Genomic DNA, 21,092 nt, shown 5'->3' with positions numbered 1-21,092 from the left:
CTGCATATCACATTGAAAGAAATGAAAGGTCATTAGAACAAATTGCCCATGAGGTAACTACGAAATGGTCTATTGCTTCCCCAAGCAATAGTAATAGGTCCATTCATATTCGTGAACTTGACAAGACCGTTTTCATAATACACCTGTTTACTGGCACTAATTTAAAGTTATTCATCGGACAATACTATTAACAAATACGATTACATTTTAACACAGATTAGTTTTGACAACTTGAAAGCTCACAGCGTTTTGCATGGTTGATGGATCAAATAATTATACAAACTAGATTCCAATTATTGTAGTGCATTCTTTATTTACATGTTAAACGTTAAAAGGATATCTCTTAACACAGTTCCCATGAATGCAAGCACAGAAAATAAATCAGACATTTTGATGGTCTATTCAGAGAACAATCTGCTGACGAGTGAATCGCTCTCAAACAGATCTCTTTACTAGTACATTCAAATTGTATGCACACTTTTCAAACAAATGATGTTCTTGGAACCTTAAGTCTTTCTAAAGGCATGCCAGACATAGCAACAAGTAATATATGCAAACGATGTATTAATGTTTATCTAGAATGGTAAAAAGAATACCTCGTAACTAGGTTTGCAAGAAAAAAGGCATACCAAAAATTTAAAGCATGCCTAATTGTCATTATTTGGGGTTTTGGCATAACTTAGAGCAACAGTTGCGCATGAGTGGTTTAATTAGCAACTTCTTGTCAATTTATACAGCCTTGCAAATGGTATATAAATTGTCGTTCGTAACTCGCATTCAGAAGGATTTCTAGGAGTTACAGGGCACGTCCAACTACGCTGTGTCTCAAGACATCATAGTTCTGCACGACAGGTTGCTACTTCCCAATCCATATAGAAGATGAAGTCCGTTCTCCTCCTTCTCTGCGCCGTCGCCATGGCTTGCGGCACTCCCGTCTCGCAGTCACAGTCGCAATCGACCGACACCGTTCACTCCGATGCGCAGTCGAACGATGAGACGATCGTGGACAGCGCCATGTATATCCAGAGCGTTTCTCACATGGCAGTCGTCGAAATGCTCTCTCCCTTGATGTCGGCGATGTCGTCTCTTGATTTACAGGTAGGCTTAAAATACTAACTTGCTACAAGAAAATAAAGCTTACATTATAGGCTACAAAATTTAACAGGATAAATGAGAATTATTCCAAATGTTAGAATATCATTTTTCAAAATACATGCATTCAAGCGAGTATTTCGTGTCATTGTGTATGCCCCCCCAAAATAGGGTTAACAAGCTCGGAAAACTTGAACATCGATTCGAGACTTAACATTTTGTTAATTTACTTTGAGATCCTGGTCTTTTAAAATAATTACATCGGTCATCGCCTTTTCTCTTTTTCAGATTTCAAAAATCCACAGCATTGCTGTCAAGACAGGCGTTTCTATTCCAAGCGTCATAGTTCCAGAAAGTGAGTTATATATTATATATGATATGTATATTTAATATATATAATATATGTATATTTTACATGAAACAAAACTTCCAAAACAATATTGTCGTGCTTCAAAGCACTCAGAATGATTATTCCTTACTTGGTCATTGTGGACTTGTAACTCTTAAAATGTAACCTGATGATAATCCTAATGTATACATAATCATATAGGCAAATGAATTATTCTGACAAACATTGCACTGATAATTTGCGATTCTTTGACAATATATGAGGAAGAATTCCGTGCTTTGTTTGGATAGGAATCTATAACAATTTAGTTTATTTCAAATCTTTTAGAGTATCGTTGTCAGCTTTATACAAACGAAATGTTTACCACGACACCGTTATAAATTTTTGTGTTTTCCCTGTATGGTTTATGTGATTTAAATATTCTGACATGGCAACACTAGACTTGTCACAAAACTCTATTCATTCTTTTCAGCTTTTGGGATCCCTCAGTCTGGCCCAAACGATAATTACGAGTATTTCTCCCCCTTTTTTGCAGTCGACATGACCATTATATACAAGTGCAAGGCCAAATCTGAGCCCAAGTTCTCCCCTGCACTCCCCTACCTTGTGTCGAAGAGAGACGAGATAAAGTCCCATACTGATACAGCAACCCTGATCGCTCACGGGATCGAATATGTCGGTAACCTCCTTGCCCATGGCGAGACGGACCAAAGTAAGTCTTAATATTCGAGAATCTGCTGACTTTTCTTTTCGTTTTGGTAAATCCATGGGAGGAACTTAGCCTGAAATAGATCCAAGAATTCATAATTAGGAGGGGGGAAGGGGCATGAAAGAGCCGGGATACCTACGTTTTGTTAGCAATTGAAAAAAAAATTGTTCTCGACTAAAAATCGTAAAAATCTTGTATCGGGAACTGGGACCTGGGGAGCGTTTCATGAAAGCACTTGTCGGACCTTTTATCCGACATGTCCTGTTTTATCCGACAGTTACCATAGTAACAGTGCTTGTCAGCCAATCAAAATCTAGGAAAGTTGTCAGACCTGACAACTTGTCGGACAGAAATGTTGATGAAACGCTCCCCTGGTGCATTTTCTGAATGTTTGTTTTGGAATATTTTCTATGATGTATATTCATATTTTCTTATTCACTGCGCTTCTCTTTGTTTACAAAGAATATTGTGCAACTTTACCGAAGAAAAATTGACATTGATGGATTTTCATATACCTGTATACTTGAAATTGATCAGATCAATCGTAACTCTTTGTAAAACGGGTCCCAGGTATTCCTAACATACAAAATATGTAATATATTATCCCCTTTGCTTTTTTTGCAAATGTCTGAAAATGTTTCATATTGTCAATAGTACATTCTGTTATGTGAAATAAGTATCCATGAATTTGAATACGATATTAAGATTTTTTCACACTTTGTTGCAACGACTTAATAAGAACGGATTGGTTTAACAATTTTTTATTAAATGCCAATTAAGATAATCCCACTCAAAATATTCTTTATTCATTTACAGAAACCCTGGAAGCGATGTCCTCCAAGCTGAGTGATTTCTTGTCCAAATATTCCAGTTTGATCTCCGGATTGACGTCATCAGTCTGTCTTGATGATAAATCTAAATCAAGAGAATCCATGGATCAAAGGGTTCCACAATCGAGTCAGTAAGTATAAGATTAATGTGTCAAATTTTAAAAGGGAGAGTTAAACAAATCTAAGCTTACTAGTTTGTAAAATCCCCAAGTGCATAGTATACAGCGTAAACCTTGTCTCTCAGAATGACAGATGATCTCAGACCTAAACAGAAAAATGGCAATAAAGTAAAGGGAAAAGAGAACTTCCAACGAATTTAACAGTTAAAATTGAATAAAATTTTTTTTTTCTTTATGATGAAACAATGTTTTTTAATAGTTTTATGCATATTTGTCAATTAACATTGTCCATGTATATATCTGACGACGCTAAACAATATGTTAATCATTGTTATTATAATGAGATGAAATGCTGAAAATTAATATATACTACATTGAAGTGTAAAAATAAAACAAAAATATTATAGCTCTTTGAAAATTAGCTACTTGATATACTGTCGATTGGGTTAGGGTATAGGACATGTGCTCTTTGTATATCGGCATCTGGATGCCAAACCTAGAATTCATTTTGATACGTTGATCTCCTCATCTCATCAAAATTTGACAAGGAGATCAACGTTAATGTTTCTTCTACAAATTTCCAAATGTTCGCAATTTGCTCTAGTTAATTTTCATCTCATTTACAATTTTCCCTGGTGTTTCTGAAATGGAAGTCAATTTCCCGCACCCTAGTCTATTCATAAGAATTTGAGCTGGTAGGAATAAAAGAACTTCGATTTTTTTTCTTGTATCCAGAGGACCAAATGAATATGATAATCCTCAAAATATACTTATGTCGCTTATCGCATTCTTTACTTTTTCAGGGAAAGCATGGATCCTGCCCTGGAAATTTTCTTTAGGGGGTAAGTTTCATTTAACTCGACGAATCGCTACTTATCAGATAATAATCCCAAGTATTATTTTAGTAACAGAGTCGCAAGAAGTGATTTCATATAAACATCATTTAAATGATAAAAGTAAATGCAGATTGTAAATGAAATATAATTACCATGGTCTATTGGTGGGCGCTTGTAAATGCATATTTATACTGGTTAAACGAGAATTGGCAAAGGAATATCTACCGGCACAGAATGGTAACTGACGTCAATTCCAATTTTGACGGTTCACGTTATAGAATCAACGCATCGTTTGCTTTCTTTGATTAAAAGATCTAGAAAATAGCTGGCATTTTTTTCAGTAACTTTCCGATTTCATTTTCGTTTCAGATTCTGCCCGACGGTAAGTAATTTTGTTCTATATAATCCTTTTTAACGTTAAGGGGGGAACGTATTAGTCATAAATGATGCATTGATATAGTCTATCGTGTTTAAACAATGATTTACATTAAATGAAAACAGATTTATTTTAAGGCAGAATTTTTGTTAACATATGCAATTTCTGAAAGGAGCTAATTTTAATTCACCTGACAAATCACAAAGCATGTCCAGGTTCTTTAAAAAAATTCAATTTTAAAATTCGCTCTTTTAATATTTGTCACCGATTTGATGTAATGTTTTTTATACTCCACGTACAGGGAATCTGTTCCAGCAAGTAAGGTGAGAACTAACAATTTTCTTCTATATTCATAGAAACTATTACATAATTTATAAGAATCAATTCTGCTCAAGTTGTACCAAAAATGAGAGAATTAAATTGACAAGCTCTTGTATAATATTCATTCACCATTAGCAGTTAGATAATTTCATTATTCATCAACTGGACATTTAAAGAAGTTACTTTAAATCACATAGCAGGCAAAAAAAATATTAGTAAATCAACAGAGCCGAAAAGCTTTTTTAATCCCTTTATTTTTCTTCATTGCAGGACGAGCTGGATAGGATAAACTAGGCAGCATAGCTACCCAATGCCGTTGGGACAGTACAGTTTGAGAAACTCTACCATACAGAAACGATTTTATAACCAATGACCGAGAAGTCTCTAAAATAAATCATCGTAATTTCCTCATTCCTCTACAATTTGAATGTGATCGGATTTTGATATGGCGTGTTGTATGCAATAAAATTGAATTCAATATCTAAAATGTTGATTGTTCTTTATTTGTTTCTTTAAATATCCCCAAGCCACAATTTTAATGAAAATATACAGATCTACTGTGTACTGTATGAGAAATGTTTGATTAATAATAACAGCTTGTTATTCCAAATGGTCATTCCGAAGTTTTGAATACTATACTTAGAATGTTACATATTAACAGTAATTTGTTTTAGATTGTCCGAAAATAGAAAAAGGTATTTACAATTCATTGATTTGTGACTTTCGATCATTTGCAATAACAAGCCCTATGTTATCGTTTTTTATAAACGAACGCTCGGAAATGATGGCACAAATATAATGTAACTTTTCGCTTATCAAACTTTAAAAGAAATTTATCACACTGTAAATCTGGGTTTGGGATATTAAATGTAATTTTCTATCCACCTTTATTGAATGAAAAGGATTAAAAAATTAGAAGTGTTTCGAGTTTCAAAGTTACATTGTATCATACTATTTGTATATAGTTTATATATAGCTAAAGTTATTATCTCTCGACTCCGCGTATAGTTTCGATCCTATATTCGCATATCATTTTATCACATTACTAGTATTAAATCGCCTTTACATTTACTCCATTCTAAGCTATGCATGCCCCCCACTTTCTTCGACCCCTCTCTTTGTCTATCTTCCCCCTCTCTCATCCCCTCTACCCCCCAACTCTCTCTCCCCCTCTCTCTCTTCACCCCCTCCCCCTCTACCCCCCACTCTCTCTCCCTCTCTTCTCCCCTCTCTCTTCCCCCGTTCTCTCTTCACCCCTCTTCTCCTCCTCCTGCCCTCCTCCGTCTCTCTCTTCCCCCCTCTTTTCTCCTCTCTCCTCTCTCCCTCCCTCCCCATCTCCCCCTCTGTATCATCTCTGTCTACTTTCTTAACTACCCTCTCCAACTCTCATCTCCCCTCTTTCACATTGCCATTCATTCTTTAAATTTGAAATGACACTGAACACATTGAAAAAAGACATGGTCTCTCGTGTTTATATTTATACAAAATTGTGATATTTACATTGTACACTTAACATAATACATTCAGTATTTCACTCACGTCATTTATCCCTTGCTTAATATTTATCCATCAAACCGATGTTTATGAAAGCTTCCAGCCCTATAATCAGGACTTCTTCGTTGCCCGCTTCCACGTTACATCTAAAATTTATTCATTTAGTAGAGTTGGACTTTAGTAAACACAATTATTGCAATAAACAATTCAGAGATTGCACCAATGTACTCAATTACTAGTTATGATCTTCTTGCTTTGAGCTTCATATAAGCTTCATATATAAACTTCACACGAATATACCGGAAATGCTGTTCACAGTTTAGAATGGTGTTGAAATACAAGAACGTCGATATGTATTTGACAGCATTTTGCTTTTTTTTCATTACGCAACTCGACTAATTCAATGAAGTGACTTTGAATGTATTCAGTTTGAAATATACCGTTTAGTTCATAAATCACAAGCGAACTGAAGAAATCTAGAAAAGAGAAAAAACACAATATGACAAGACTAATGCTGTCACTTTAAAGCTTGCGTTTCTAAAAGGTAACTCTCTAAGATAGTGGGTATCCCCCCCCAACTTAAAGGGCCAACAATTTTCAATGTTTTGAATCGGACTACAAATTGTCAGGACCTTTTTTGTATCCATAGTCTTGCCTCATTTTTTCCTGAAAACTTTTATCCAATCTGCGTTATTGATCTTGAAGACAGTAAACTCGCAATCGTGACAATATAATAGCGCATCGTTTTACCGATCACATTACGCTATATTCTGTTCTCATGAACCCTGAATATTCATAAGGCGTAGTATGACTAAATAATCCCTATTGGGTATCATAATGTTAAGTAGTCCTTAACACAAGGGAGGGGGATGCGCAGAGGGTGGCGGTAACTGGTAGAGGGATCCATGCGAACATGCTCTAGTGATATCACACCAGGAGCCCGTTGCATAAAACTTTTTACCTGAGAAAACTCAGGATGTTTTTACCGGAGTTTTTGCCCTGTGTAGTCAATGGCAGAAATCAGATTAATCTTAGTTTTCAGTTTTTACCAGAGTTTCTCGGGTAAAAAGTTTTATGCAACGGGCTCCAGGTGGGCGTTTCATAAGGCTGTTCGTAAGATACGAATGACTTTATGCATGACTGGTATCCTTTCTTTTGCAAGTGATATCCCTATGTAATTGATTTATGACCTAAGAACATGTTCCAGTCGTGCGTAACTTTAACAGTTTCACGAAACACCCACCTGAATGTATGTTAATATGTCTGAATGATACCATGAGAAACTAAATATGGAGAATTTCCATGCTCCTTTATTCGCGTATGAGCCTTCGTTTACATGACCATGTTATCCTTTTAAGCACAACGCTGATTCATCCCGAAAACAGTAGCTAAAACTAAAGGATTGACGAAACATCAGCATGTTTAGAATAATTTTATCGTTGGAGATCAGAAGCATCCGCATGCAAAAGGAATGCCCGTTTATGAGCTTCCGTCCATGATCAAACACCATTCAATGAACATTTCTCTGCTCAGCTGCCCGTTTAACTTCTACAGCAGGGCATTCTGAGTGTAAAATTTATATTTCAACAAATATTCATCTTTTATTGACACGTTTTAATCAAAGGTTATTAGGCAGCACGGAGGGTTCAAGAATACAGTAAAAGATTTGAAATGCCCGTCAAATGACAAAAAAAAACAAGGTCTTTGTCGGAAATTGGTAATCTGGAAGCAGTTTCGTCCTATAAGATTCGGAGCGGACAAAAAATTACAAATGTCGTTTGTGAAGAGAGTCAAGGACGAAACTGCTGTTTAGATTAACCGATTTTCGACAAAGGCTTTTTGGTTGCTCTTTTACTGAAGGGCACTGTAAAATACATTTTCTTTGTTCTTCAATCTTCTGTACGTCGAGGAGTGAAACTCCCTTTTAAATTTAATTATTTCAAAGTTTGGCAGAGGCCTGTCAGGTATAACAACCTGAAAGCTTGACTCCAAGAATCGTAGATCATTAACTTTATACGAGGATAAATGAATAGGGTTTTTCAAGAAAGAAATATCATGAAATCATCTTGATAAACAGTGCTGGGTGCCTCGTTCGTGAATATAAATTTATATTTCTGGCAAGTAGACCTATACAGAGGCCTCATATCAACTCAACATTTACTTGGAGTACAAATAACCCCATCTGCAACCTATATATACAAAAAATGAAAATGTTTACAATAAGTCCTTTCCACATTAATAAAATTTTGTAGCAGACATCATGAACCTGGAAAGTGGTAAGCGCTATAAGTGAAAACGGGTATTAAATCGGCAACGTCATTTCGTCGTATTCTCCTGAGCGCTTCCACAATCGTTCCAACGGTTGCGCGTTTGGTATCTCTGCTATGCCAGGCAATAAACAAGGCCCTGGCTGGTGGGGTTGATACTGTACATGTTTGGGCGATGTGAACGATGTCTAGATCTGAAAATCCTAGTTCCCGGGCCAAACCTCGCCAATCACGACCGTCCATTCTAGAGACTGACAGAGAGCGTTCGACCTCGTGACGTTTATCAGAGGGTAACTGCTGATATGGCATCGCACTTGGAACTGAAAAGTAAATGGAATTAAACAATAATTTTAGGAATGACTGAACAGGAAATATGATGGACGAGCCTTAATTTATGTTCTAAAAAATGTAGAACTTCTTCCGTTTGAGTTAGACGGAAAGTTTGCAAATTCTTGCCAACTATTCGCGCATTCCGACTGATGACGTAAATCCGAGAACGTGTCCGATAAGAAGTTTTCGAGGATGTGTCACCATTCGGCTTAATGGGTATAGTCGCCGAATAATGGATTCAAGAACAACAGACCAAAGCTAGAATACGAAATTGAGAAATCATTGAACGTAGAAACTGATTGCAAAAAAAAAAAGAAACAATTGCAAAAATGTCGAACATTCGTACACTCTCAAAAATATTTTGGAGGCTTATGTTAATTTCCCACGACCGAATTGATCAACTTTATCAGACTCAATCAAGATATCGTTCAACAGTGCTTTGCCTCATTTTGCACATGTTTATAGTGTTCTGGTCGGCAATTACCAGAGTAATGCTCATCAAAGTAGACCGATGTCAATCATGTTAGATGAGCTATCAGGATACAAAAGGCTATTTGAAAAAAAAATATTCTGGTATCTCGATGCTTACCTGCCATGAGCGGTTGTCTGCAGATGCTGCCAATACCTGACCTATCTAATGCCGAGTCCCGAGATGTATAGTTTTGACCATTCTTTAGAGATAGAATGGAGATTGTGTTTCCTTCGATATCAGTATGACAAGAACTGGACCTGCATGGTTGAATATAAATAAAGAGCATGAAAAAGATAAAGGTGCAAGATGGGATGGGGTTGTGTGCCAGCGTTCTTGAGAAAAAAATGAACTTTATTTTATTTTACTTTAAAACACATTGATTCTCATTTAAATCTCATTATCTATTTGGTTTTAATGATTTCACTATTTTCAAACGCTATCCTGTGAAATATTACTTGGAACCCGGATGGGTGTTGAGCTTAAATACCACATATTTAACATTTAGTTTCTTTATAATTGTACAATTCAACCCATACTGGATTACTCTTGTTCGGTATGAGGGAACTGTTCTGTCAGTAATAGGAGATTTTTGTTTAGATTACAAAAAAGAGCAGCAAGAGTAGTAGAAAAGAATTTTGATTATACTCATAATGGTATTGACATTATTAAGAGATTGAAATGGCAGGTTTTAGAAAAAAGACGAAATTATTTACTTCCATCTATTATGTATAACTGTGTCTATGGATATACTCCGGTACGTTTATGTAGTTCTATTGATATGGTTTTTGATAGGCATCAAATGATTACAAGATTTGCCAATTCGCTCAAAGTTGTTATACCTAAACCGAACATTGAGTTTTTTTTAAGAATAGCTTAAGATATGCAGGAGGAAATGTATGGAATAGCTTAGATTCGGAACTCCAGAATGCAACTTCAATTGATACCTTTAAAAGGAAATATAAGAAAACACACTTCTTGAAACACTCTCTCCGCTCAGTCTCCATTCTATACATCTCTATGCCGGTTTATGTTTTCAACTTTCAATTTGGCATTCATTACCCAGTGCACATGCATCCTTTGTTATTTTTATATATCTATGTTTGTTAATACCTATGTCACTCAATTCTTTTTTTACTATTTACTATGCATGAATTTAAATTGTTTAATGCGTTTTTTCTGTACATTGTTAGATATTTACTATGTCAACAGGACCATGTTGAAAAACAGTGTATATATTATCTGAACATAAAAATAAAGCATTTTTGATGGTACCAATAAAACTGAGTGCAAATTATTAAAAAATAATGCATTATTATGAATGACAGGCGATATGTCCATTTTTGATGGGCAATAGCGTATTTTAGCATCCAATTCACAGACGCTTTGTGCAACGTTTTTTATTCTATTCAAAATGCCCGTCGAATCACAATGGGCAGATTAAAATGGTCATCATCGGAAGTTGGTGCACCGGGCCAGCACATCGTCTTAAGATTCGGACCGGACGAAAATGGCAAATATGTCGCTTGTCCAGGGTCCAGGACGACATTGGTGATTTGATTCATCAATTTTCAACAAAGGCTGCTTTGTTATGAAGGGCTTTGACAAAGATAATCAGTGTTATACATAGCAAAACTGTGGTGTTAACCGGTGTACATAGAGGACCACACCAGTTATTTTACACCAGTGTTAAATTGGTGGTGTTAGTTTTACACCTATAGGTGTTATTACAACACCTATGGTTGTTACATTTACACTCTTTGGTGTTATCTTCAATCTCTAGGGTGCGGTCCTCTATTAACACAATTTGGTGTCAGTTTTAACACCACAGTTTTTACAGTGTAGAAAGCGTCTGCGAAGTGTTGCTAAAATGCCGTATGTGAATGACTGCGAGGCGAACCCTTACAAACCTTGTCATTTTCTGAGTCTGTCTCAGCTTCATCTTCTTAAACGACCATTTCTTGAAGATGACGTAAGCAAGCAAACCGAAGATGACGAGTCCGAGAAGAGTACAGAAGATGGGTACGACGCTGAATCCTGACGATTTCGTGTTAGATTTCGGTATCCATGTCGTCGTCGTCATTTTATCATTCTGTGGTCTGTCGGTGATTGAAGGTATGTAGGTATCTGTGTATAAGTAAGAAATTACAAAAAATGGTATTGCCTCCGCGTTGATCAAGTGAAACATTGGAAACTTTCATAAGGTAAAAGTTCCCTATTACTCATCATCATGGATGCCAAGGATGATACTTTTGCAGTGAAAAGATTCCTGAAAATACTTTCAAATGAGGTAGAACATAAAAGGATCATGAGTATCACATGAATGACGATGAAAAATTAATCGGTATGATTCTTATTATATCAAACCTTCCATAAAAACATTGGATTAAAATTTTGTAAAGCCTGGACTTCAGTGAATTTAATGATACAAAGGGCTGCTCAGCGTGTATCAAAATAAGGGCATCAAACTTGGTTAAATAAAGACAAATGCTGCCCAATTCATTGGTGGTGTAAAACGCTTATACTTGTGCAACTTTCTAATAATATGCTATAGAAAAAAATTGCCACTTAATTATTATTTAGGGTGCTTATCTGAATATGTTCCATTTATTAGAATGTTACGTTTCCTATATTATTTGTCTTCCTTTCTTTTTGGAAATCATGGTAACATGATTTTTGCAGGATGACGCTTAGGGGTAATGCCAATCAGTTAAATCATTATCATGATTAAATTTGTTTTGTGTCACCTGTGTCCTGGGAGGCGAAAGATAAAATAAAAAATGTTCTCGCGTCTGTCTTGCATCAGTCTTTATTTTGAAAAGGCTAGGGTATATTACTTTGGATGAATTATAGATACCTGAACAGACGGTGTCTGATATATCAGTACAACGCTTAAGTACGATGCTGCCTTCGTTGCAGACAGAACACTTCCTACACCCTTCTGTCGAGCTGACGATATCCGAATAGGTCCCATTCGCACATATTTGACACTGAGAGCTTTGTCGAGGTGAACAAGGAACTGCCGCGCCGAACCCAGGAGGACAAAACATACACTGGCTGCATGCCGATGTGGGGCCAGGTGCCGAGTCATCGGTCTGTGGATCCGTTCGGAAGTAGTTCGGCGCACATTCGCACACCGTGTCTTGCATGATGCTGCATGCTGACGTCATCACCTCATTGTGGCTACATCTTGTGCAGGGTTGACACGGTATCACGTGACTTGTGACGGAAGAGAACGTTATGCCTGGTTCACAGACTGTACAGATCGTGTTGGTGGCGTTGGGGTCCGAACATTTCCGATGAACGCCGAAGCCAATCGGACACTCTTCGCAACATTCACCGGTGGCGGAGTAAACTCCCGTCATGCATCCGTCTGTTTGTGTGACTGTATCATTCATTGGTATCTTTGTAGGTGAGATGGATGTCAGTGGCTCCTCTGTATCGGTGGGTATTGTGGTCTGTAATCAAAGAAGAGTGATAGCCATATTATAAGTAAAATTTATATTCGTGGCTTAGTGTTGCAACTTTAAATCACTATCAAGATGAAATGAGAAACTTGCATTCGTTTTCTAATTCCTGATAATTTATGTTGTGAGAATTGAGATATCATTAAAGCAAACGTTATGAGCACTAGTTTTCATTTCTAAACTGTCTGGTAAGAAGGGTAGGCCTATCTAAGGAGAATATGATTATCTGATGCTGAGAAACATAACTGTGTACTACTTTGGGGTTTCCTTCACAGCATATCAGCATAGATTATCCATGGATTCTACTAGGTCCATGGTTTATCTAAGTCGAAATGGAGTATTTGAAATTGTTCAGACAAATCGCCTTTAGGAATACACCCACATTCATATTGAATGGTGATATTTCTTTATTTTGAACAGCGCCATCTATAATGGATAGAACAGGACCATTCTATCGAGGCATCATTTTGCCCCTGAATGTGCATGAATCGGCCTATAGAGTCACCATTTCACACCGAGTAATAAAACCGAGTCGTATCCGCGTCTTGTGGCGAGGTTATGGTCAGGAATAAAACTTTTGATGAGGTCAAGTCGCGGCACCAGCGAATCAAACAAAAATGTCCATAAAAGAACACTGCTGCGAGATGGTTATAAGAGTTTGAAGGCAATGTTTGTCCCCACCTGCCGCTCAACCAAGAGTGTTGACTTTATGACGGGAAAATAAAAATTGGCTGGAGAAGGTTGATACTGTTTCGAGAAGAGGAGTAAATTTGTTCGACCCGGTCGTGCTGACGCGTTTTCTCAACGGGGAGCGTAATAGAACATGACATACGAAGGGACTTCACGGGGAGTCGATGGCTGGTACGATCAGATCAGGAGGGATAGTCTTAGGGTCCACGGTCTTATCTTACAGGATGGCGTAGCAAAGGATGGTGGGGGCGGCCCCCTCCCATCCTGGGAAATAAATCATTAGAACAAGTGGCGTTTAGGGGGTGGGGTGATATGCAAGAAGGTAGCATTCATTTCATTTCATTCCATTTACTGTGTCTGCTAAAACAGATAATTGTTTACACTTGTCAATTCTTGCCATACAAAGAAAAAATCATAAAATAATATAATAACAGTAAAATTCAGGTGAACACTACATAACATGGACATGATTAAAATATAATACATGTATACATTGATTACAATTCAATCGTAGACATCAGAGAGAAAGATAAGAGTGGGCCGTCGAAACAAGAAAATTAGAGAAGAGATGATCAGAGGAGTGATCGAATGCAAAAAAAAGATGTATGACGACGATCTATGAGAAATATTATTGTTATGACCCTTTAAATCCGTGATATGCCTATGAATATTGTGTTCGATATCACTAAATTCTGAGTTTATCAGACGAAATTTATGTCAACAGTAAACTCTGTTTCACCAACGTATGTATTTCAAATTAACACTGTTGTTTCAAGCTCAGGAGAGTAATTAGGTACCTTCACAATAAAATGGGCTGAAATTCTCTTCATGATAAAAAAATTCACGTCAAACTGATTATCACTGAGTGCGCTACAGAAGATGTAAGCATATATAGGTCCATGATGTAAGTAATCCACCAAAATTGCTTCCGTTATTGAATGATCATTATAAACAAATTTAAGCCAGTTTAATTTAAAAACGATGATTCTTCACTCATCCAGAATGTAACATCAAAATTTGATAAATGGTTTAATCAAACATAGTTATACTTTTATTGTCTTTCTGGACTTGCCGGAAATAAAAAATTAAATTTAATATACTTGCCCAACGAGGCAATGACAGCCACAATCTATAGAGGCATTCCTGACATATTTCCCTATTATAAAAAATGACCATGGAACACGATGTGCCAACGACGGGAGCCATCTTGCTACAATAGAATAATTAGCGCAAAGATTACCACAACCACGATGACTTGTGCCGAGACTATCCCAACGTATTTGACCCCTGGAAAAGTGCAAACGCATGGTGTATATTATTGTGCTATCTCCTCCCCGTTGTACAGTCACAAATTCGCGGTCATGGAGCCTAATATCAATTAGCTAAAAATTGATAATGCGGGTCCGAACAATAGGCGTTCGGGTTGGATGATTATTGCATTTTCTTTTGGTGGGATGGTATTTAAAAGTCGGGAAATATACTTTGGGAAGAGAGGAGAGAATGCTATATGGTGTGCCGTAAAATATGGTTGTGTCATGTGAAAATATCACTTCGCGACAGAGAACGATTCAACCATCTTTAACTGTGAACGTAATTTAGACTGCTGCACTTCATAATTTCATTTGTATGCTCCTAACATTATCATATAGTTAGTTCTTTTTAAGTTATTGAGGTGAAATGAATTTTACTGAATTAGAAGGGATTTAATTTTCGCCGGATAACATAGAGCATTAAATGAGTCGAATAAATAACGATAGGAGGTTACAGATTATGTTTAACAACATGAAGCGGCCGTAATTTCCAGACATGCTTAAAAATACTGTTTGAGGGATGATAAAAGACCGATAGAAAGGGAGTAAAAAAAATAGACAGCTAAACATGGGGGTGGGGGAGACAGAAAGCAAGGGACAATGAAAAAGAGAAGGAGAGGTGCACGGAATGAAAACGTGCATTGCTGTTCTTGCAACACCCTATGTGGATTGTAAAACATTCATTACAATTATTAATAAAACTGGGTTTGCCGATGACATGAAGTGATTTGGCAACAACAGGCGATATTAATGACGGGACCCGGTATTAGTAAAATTGGTATCTAATCATGCAGAACCAGTTATCAAAATTGGGAATGCGTCATAGAAAGATTAATCATAACGATTAAAAGCTTCCCTAGTTTGCTCTATTTTTGTTTTCGTTTATAGTCGGGCTGGCTTCAATGTCAGTTCCAAGGTGGAATATATTTTCAACTCTCTTCCTTCAATGTTTCATTCTGATAGAAAATGAACAAAGAGAGAAAGTAGTCGGATACAAAGGAAAAGAGATGGGGAGATGAGGAAAAAGGAGATGGGTTGGGGTAAGGAAAGAACATAGAAAAGATAAAATGTAGCTAAAACGAAAGTTCATTTACATATTCGAATATTCGATAAAAAAGTACACAACACTATACCTTGACACCATCCAGTTATAACATCGAAACACATTCTGATTACAAACTAATATGAAACTTGCGAAAACCAGTTTACGAAATGAAGAGTAATTTTCGCCCTCTCTCCGCGCTTGGGCTGATATTTACCTTATATACTCAACATTTCTTTTCTTATTTTCAATTCCGCCTCTTACTTTTTTTTCATTCCACAGCATTTCCTCCAGTTTTATTACACCTAAAGATTATCACAACTCAGTCAAAATGAAAGAAAGGAGACATCAGTGAGATCGTTCGTTTATTGGAATATAGGCTTGGTATTTGGAATTCGTCCCCGTAGTGCACTGAAAGTTTATAAACGCGACGAAAAAGGCGCCACTTTAATTTCACACGGAGTTGACCGTCTGCGTGTTGTCCGAGATAGGGCGCCATTTTTCATTTGCTGAAAATAGAAAACATCATGAGTTGTAGCTCAGAAAAATAGTGCAATGATTCTTGGCCATGAATTCCGATTTGTTTGTGTCTGAGCACAAAAGATCTGTGGTGGTTGAGATATTTTTGTTGTTCTTCACCAGGTTTTGTTTCTGAGGTAAAAGGGAGAGGAAGTTCACATTTCACGGATAAATACGATTTCATTTTACGGATGCTTTTTTAAATTCTAGGTACGAGGCACTGTGTAATAGTTTAACATTCTTTCAATTGAAATTTTTATTGATTTTGATGTGTTTAATAAAATGATAAAAGAATGTATATTACTGAAAGATAAGAGCTTATTTGTAGGGTACTATTTAATTACATTTTTGCATTTAATCGTAATTGGTTAAACTTATGAATATGATTCGGATAATTTGTACAAGCAAAAACTGTGGTGTTAACCGGTGTACATAGAGGACCGCACCAGTTATTTTACACCGGTGTTAAATTGGTGGTGTTAGTTTTACACCTATAGGTGTTATTACAACACCTTTGGTTGTTACATTACACTCTTTGGTGTTATGTTCAATCTTTAGGGTGCCATTTTAACACCTCATGTGGTCCTCTATTAACACAAATTGGTGTCAGTTTTAACACCATGGTTTTTACAGTGTATCTAGTCTTTAATGACTGTTTATTCAAATTTAACATCTTTCCGTCATTGCAGATGTCCATGTGCACTTATTTACATGGAATAAATCGCTATCCGTAAGTCATAATCAAACCATGTCTTATGTCAATAATAACAGCAGAATTCATTCTTGGAAATAAAGAATTTTATGTAATGACGTTCGTTTCCTTCAGTTTTTCTTTTACATGTTTTTGAACATCTAAAAAGTTACAAAGAAATTCGAATCCTCTTACACTCAATTCACAATAGTATAATACATTTCCTGGTATATATTGGGATATACTACAAGAATACAGTACGTGGTAAGAGAACTTACAATCGACGTTTTGCTCCATGAAGCCAATAATCTTTGCTGGTTTCAATGGCGCGCACTCTACAAGGTTTCGAAGCTGAACATCACACATCGTGGCTTCTTATTTACCGACTATGGGTTACATGCTTGTAATTATATGGTTTTATTACAATGTAAATTTGCCGAGGAAAGAGATAAGGAGCAAATACTCCTTGACATTTTAGATCCTTGTTGCATAACAAAGGGCAATAACGTAGAAATGTTTAAACCCTATTAACTTGGAGCTCGGTGCAGCAACTTGGTTGAAGGCTAATATATATCACCTCTTAGAGGTGATATCTCCTTGTTAATACCAACATCTTTTCACGTCAATTCGGCATAAACTTTATTCAATGAACCATCATTTATCAAAATACATACGTTAACATTTCAAAGGGAAGGTTCATTCCGATATCAAGATGGCTTAAATAGCAGCAGGAAGATGTAAAGTAAGAAGCATATTGGTGAAGGTTTGACGAAAGATGAAAAATGGGAATATGCCTATAATCAAGTCAAACATTTCTGCCGCATGCATATAGGTCACAACACAATCAACCGATATTTTCAATAGAATACTTTTTGCACATTGTCTGCTATTGATATAAATTTACATTCAGTTGCACATTTGATTTTATATTTAATGTTGCCATGGCAACGGGGGTATATTCTTTGGTTTACGACTACACAAAACAGTGTTTGTTGAACCCGTAGTATGCAGCGTTAGTATTGCAGCTTTGGACATGTGAACTATATTACAGCACTCTCGCTTGAACAAGAGTCATCTCATAAAGAATTAATTCCTCATCACGCCCGGAATGGAGGTTCTTGATGGAGGATAGTAATTGAGGTTGTGAGTACTTTTTAATGATCTCTTTCCAATTAGAAGGATGCCGAGGGTGGAGAAGAAGGCGGGAAAGATGATCGGGAGGAGGTCATCATTTTCCGTCGTCTGATGAACAAGTTCTGAGGAGCACTAAGAGCATTTAGTGTTAGATTTAGAGGCATCTTTGCCGTTGATCATGTAATAAAAGTATATAGGAGGGTAGTGACGGCTGTATTCCTTGTGTTATAATCAGTGGTGTAATGAGGCATAAAATAAACCGAGGGTGGGGGAAGGGGCTAAGTTTTCGATATGGTGCATTTTTTTCTTAAAAAGATAGCAAACGGACAATTTGTAAAGGTCATCTCATTGTGCCATTCTTTTATGTGTTATGGATGTACATGAATTGGCAAAAATGTCGGAGGCAAGAAAGTCTGAAAAAAAATAACAGCGTACAATGGTTTCACAAATTTTCATTTACTATACGAAGCTTAACGAATAACAAACAAAACATAAAACTAAAAAAAAAATAAAACTATGATTTTACGGAATACAGTACCAACAACACGGAAGCATGTATACATTTTAAAACCAATCTAGTCATTGTTATGTCAACATTTAAATAAGATGCTACTATAGGAAAAACACTTTCGTTATATAAATGTGTTGATATTAGAAGTATGCTATCTTCATTCCAGTATGAGATGGAAACATCGTCCGTAGAATTTGAAATAAGTTGTCTTAAGATGCCGTAGGAATGAGTATATGACTGGTAATTTATTGACTTTTTCATTTTTTTTTAAATATCAAAATGTAAAAATATTAAGTTTGTTTAGATGTAAAATTCGCATAATGTTCGATGGACTGAAGCCGATTCTGATTAGGGCATGGAGGACAAAAGTGACTTTGATAAATGTTACGTTGCCCAGAAAATGTCAATAACTATTATGTTTCATGAAGAGACAGAAGATTTAGTGAACTTGCATGGTGAACTATGTATTTTGATATTCTGCCATTTCGATCATATCGGTAGTAGATTACGATTATTGACTTGACCTCTTTATACACAGAGAACATCATAAAGTGGCGCCAAAATTCTGACCACAATGATCATAAAAAACTGTCATAACCAAGGTGACCTAGGCCTATATGGCTAATAATGTTGTCCTGGAATCTTAGTTTTTTTTTAACCAGACAATGAATTCATAAATGTTTGCTGGATTTTGATATGTCGAGGAAATCAATGCGCAGCAAGGGAAGGAGGGGCGGGGGCTATTCGGATATTAGAGAGAGAAAAAAGAGAAATAGGGAGACAGAGTGGGAAAGAGGTGGGAGAGGAAAGATGAAGAGAGAGGAAGTGATGGGGAAAGAGAGAGATTGGGAAGGGGGTAGATGAAAGGTTTAGTTATGACATGAAGCGTTTTGTATTGGAGACGTTATGGATTCACCTCCGCTTGAGGTCATATTTTCTGCGCATGCCCATAAAAGGTCAATCCAGGTCACCATTCGGCTCGCCGCTATAATCTGGTAATGGTTTTGAATTACGTCGTTGCCAGGAGTCAAGCTTTAGAACTATTAGTATTATTCTCTGCTTTTCGAGGGTGCTGAAAATATCAAGAAAATAATATATATAAAAAAAGGTGAGTGAAATGTATATACATGACGTCACTTAGTGCGTAGTTATGGTAACGGGGATACAAAATGATAAATCGGTGTGGCCTGAGTAGAAAATTAGGTTAAGATGAGACTGCAAACTTGAAGTAAAATTTGGTATGAATTTCGGAACACAAATCGGAATTGGAAAGCGTTCCAATATAAAATAACAGGTAAATATAAATCAGGATATATGATATTATTTATTATGTTAGTATTAAAAAAGGAAATCACTTTGTGAAAGATAATAGACGCATACAAAATTGGTTCGACAGAAAAACGTGTTCAATATGGCAACTTCAATCATTTTTTTTAGAACAATCTTATATACTAATTAAGGAACTCATGCAGTATATATATGATTTGATATCAGATATCATCCGTCATCGATCAAGACTTCAACGACCTTCATCCGTTATAAAAAATTCCAGAAAAAACCCAAAACATAGACTAAGGTTTGTAAAAACATATTTTTATTATATATATTTTTTTATATTCTTTAATATAGAAAAAATCTGCAACGAATAGATATATAGTGGACAATTCAAACTGATTTTTTCATCTTCATCATCATATTTGTTGTTTCTCGTTTACTTATTTCGCTCGCTCGCTTGTACTTTTCAGAAATCGTGCACGACATCCACACTTTCAGCATTCGGTTATCATTAAACCACGTTTAACTTTGAATTGTACATTATTTTTTATTAACGATGGTCATCTCAGCCCATAATTTGCTTTAAGAAGGCTTCTTATCAGTGGCGTACCTAGGATTTTCCACAGGGGGGGGGGCAAAATCATCAGCCAAAAAATTTGACAAGCAAAAAAAATAAAATAAAGAATTTCAGTCTGCCCCCCCCCCCCCATAGGTACGCTAGTGCTTCTTATAGGATAAATCTTTCGCAAAATGAATGTAAAGAAAAGAACGGGCGATGATCATAATCAAGCGGAAACTCTTGCATTTCAAGACTTGAAATTCAACAAACTGTAGAGAACACTTTGGGTAATTTTTCTTCTAACATATTTGATATGAAGTAAGGATTAAAACAGAGGAGGCTCCATGGGGGGAGGGGGTGGGGCAACCCCCGTCTAAATATGTACACATGCCCATCGATATTTGGAAGGAAAAAATGCTTCAATTTGACTCTCAGAACCAATGTTACAACATCCTTGACACATCGTTTCTCTTTTCAATTTGGGAAAGAAAATCTCGTTCCCTTGACATATAAATTCCATCCTGATCGGGTTTCCAAGTTCAAGCTTATTGCTAACGCCCCGGTATCTATGTAATAACACGTTCCAAACGCGACCTCTAGCCCCCAACTACACGTGTTTCTCCCATTTTCCAATTCGAAACCTAGTCTAAAATTTCCAGTCGTTATCTTTGCGAAGACAAGTGTTAAGTTACAAGCCGCAGA

The 21,092-nt window shown here is 36.4% G+C and overlaps 2 protein-coding genes across 2 annotated transcripts; one reads left to right on the top strand and one right to left on the bottom strand.

Moving 5' to 3' along the window:
* The first annotated feature begins 760 nt into the window (after positions 1–760).
* On the top strand, positions 761–5,107 carry LOC121406555. The gene is made up of 8 exons (XM_041597566.1): positions 761–1,098; positions 1,381–1,447; positions 1,977–2,153; positions 2,967–3,111; positions 3,903–3,941; positions 4,305–4,317; positions 4,613–4,634; positions 4,903–5,107. The coding sequence occupies exons 1-7, from the start codon at positions 880–882 to the stop codon at positions 4,631–4,633; spliced, it is 681 nt and encodes a 226-aa protein (XP_041453500.1). The 5' UTR covers positions 761–879; the 3' UTR covers position 4,634; positions 4,903–5,107.
* Positions 5,108–7,297: 2,190 nt separating this feature from the next.
* Positions 7,298–12,679, bottom strand: LOC121423965 (tumor necrosis factor receptor superfamily member 16-like). The gene is made up of 4 exons (XM_041619523.1): positions 12,050–12,679; positions 11,103–11,319; positions 9,313–9,452; positions 7,298–8,713 (listed from the first exon to the last, which is right to left on the bottom strand). Exons 1-4 carry the CDS (start codon positions 12,588–12,590, stop codon positions 8,385–8,387), a joined length of 1,227 nt encoding a protein of 408 aa, XP_041475457.1. The 5' UTR covers positions 12,591–12,679; the 3' UTR covers positions 7,298–8,384.
* Positions 12,680–21,092: the final 8,413 nt, after the last annotated feature.

Source organism: Lytechinus variegatus, chromosome 1 (genome assembly GCF_018143015.1).
Source record: "Lytechinus variegatus isolate NC3 chromosome 1, Lvar_3.0, whole genome shotgun sequence".
Taxonomy (NCBI): Eukaryota; Metazoa; Echinodermata; class Echinoidea; order Temnopleuroida; family Toxopneustidae; genus Lytechinus; species Lytechinus variegatus.
The sequence above is the reverse complement of the archived record's forward strand: the minus strand, read 5'-3'. Positions and strand labels throughout refer to the sequence as shown.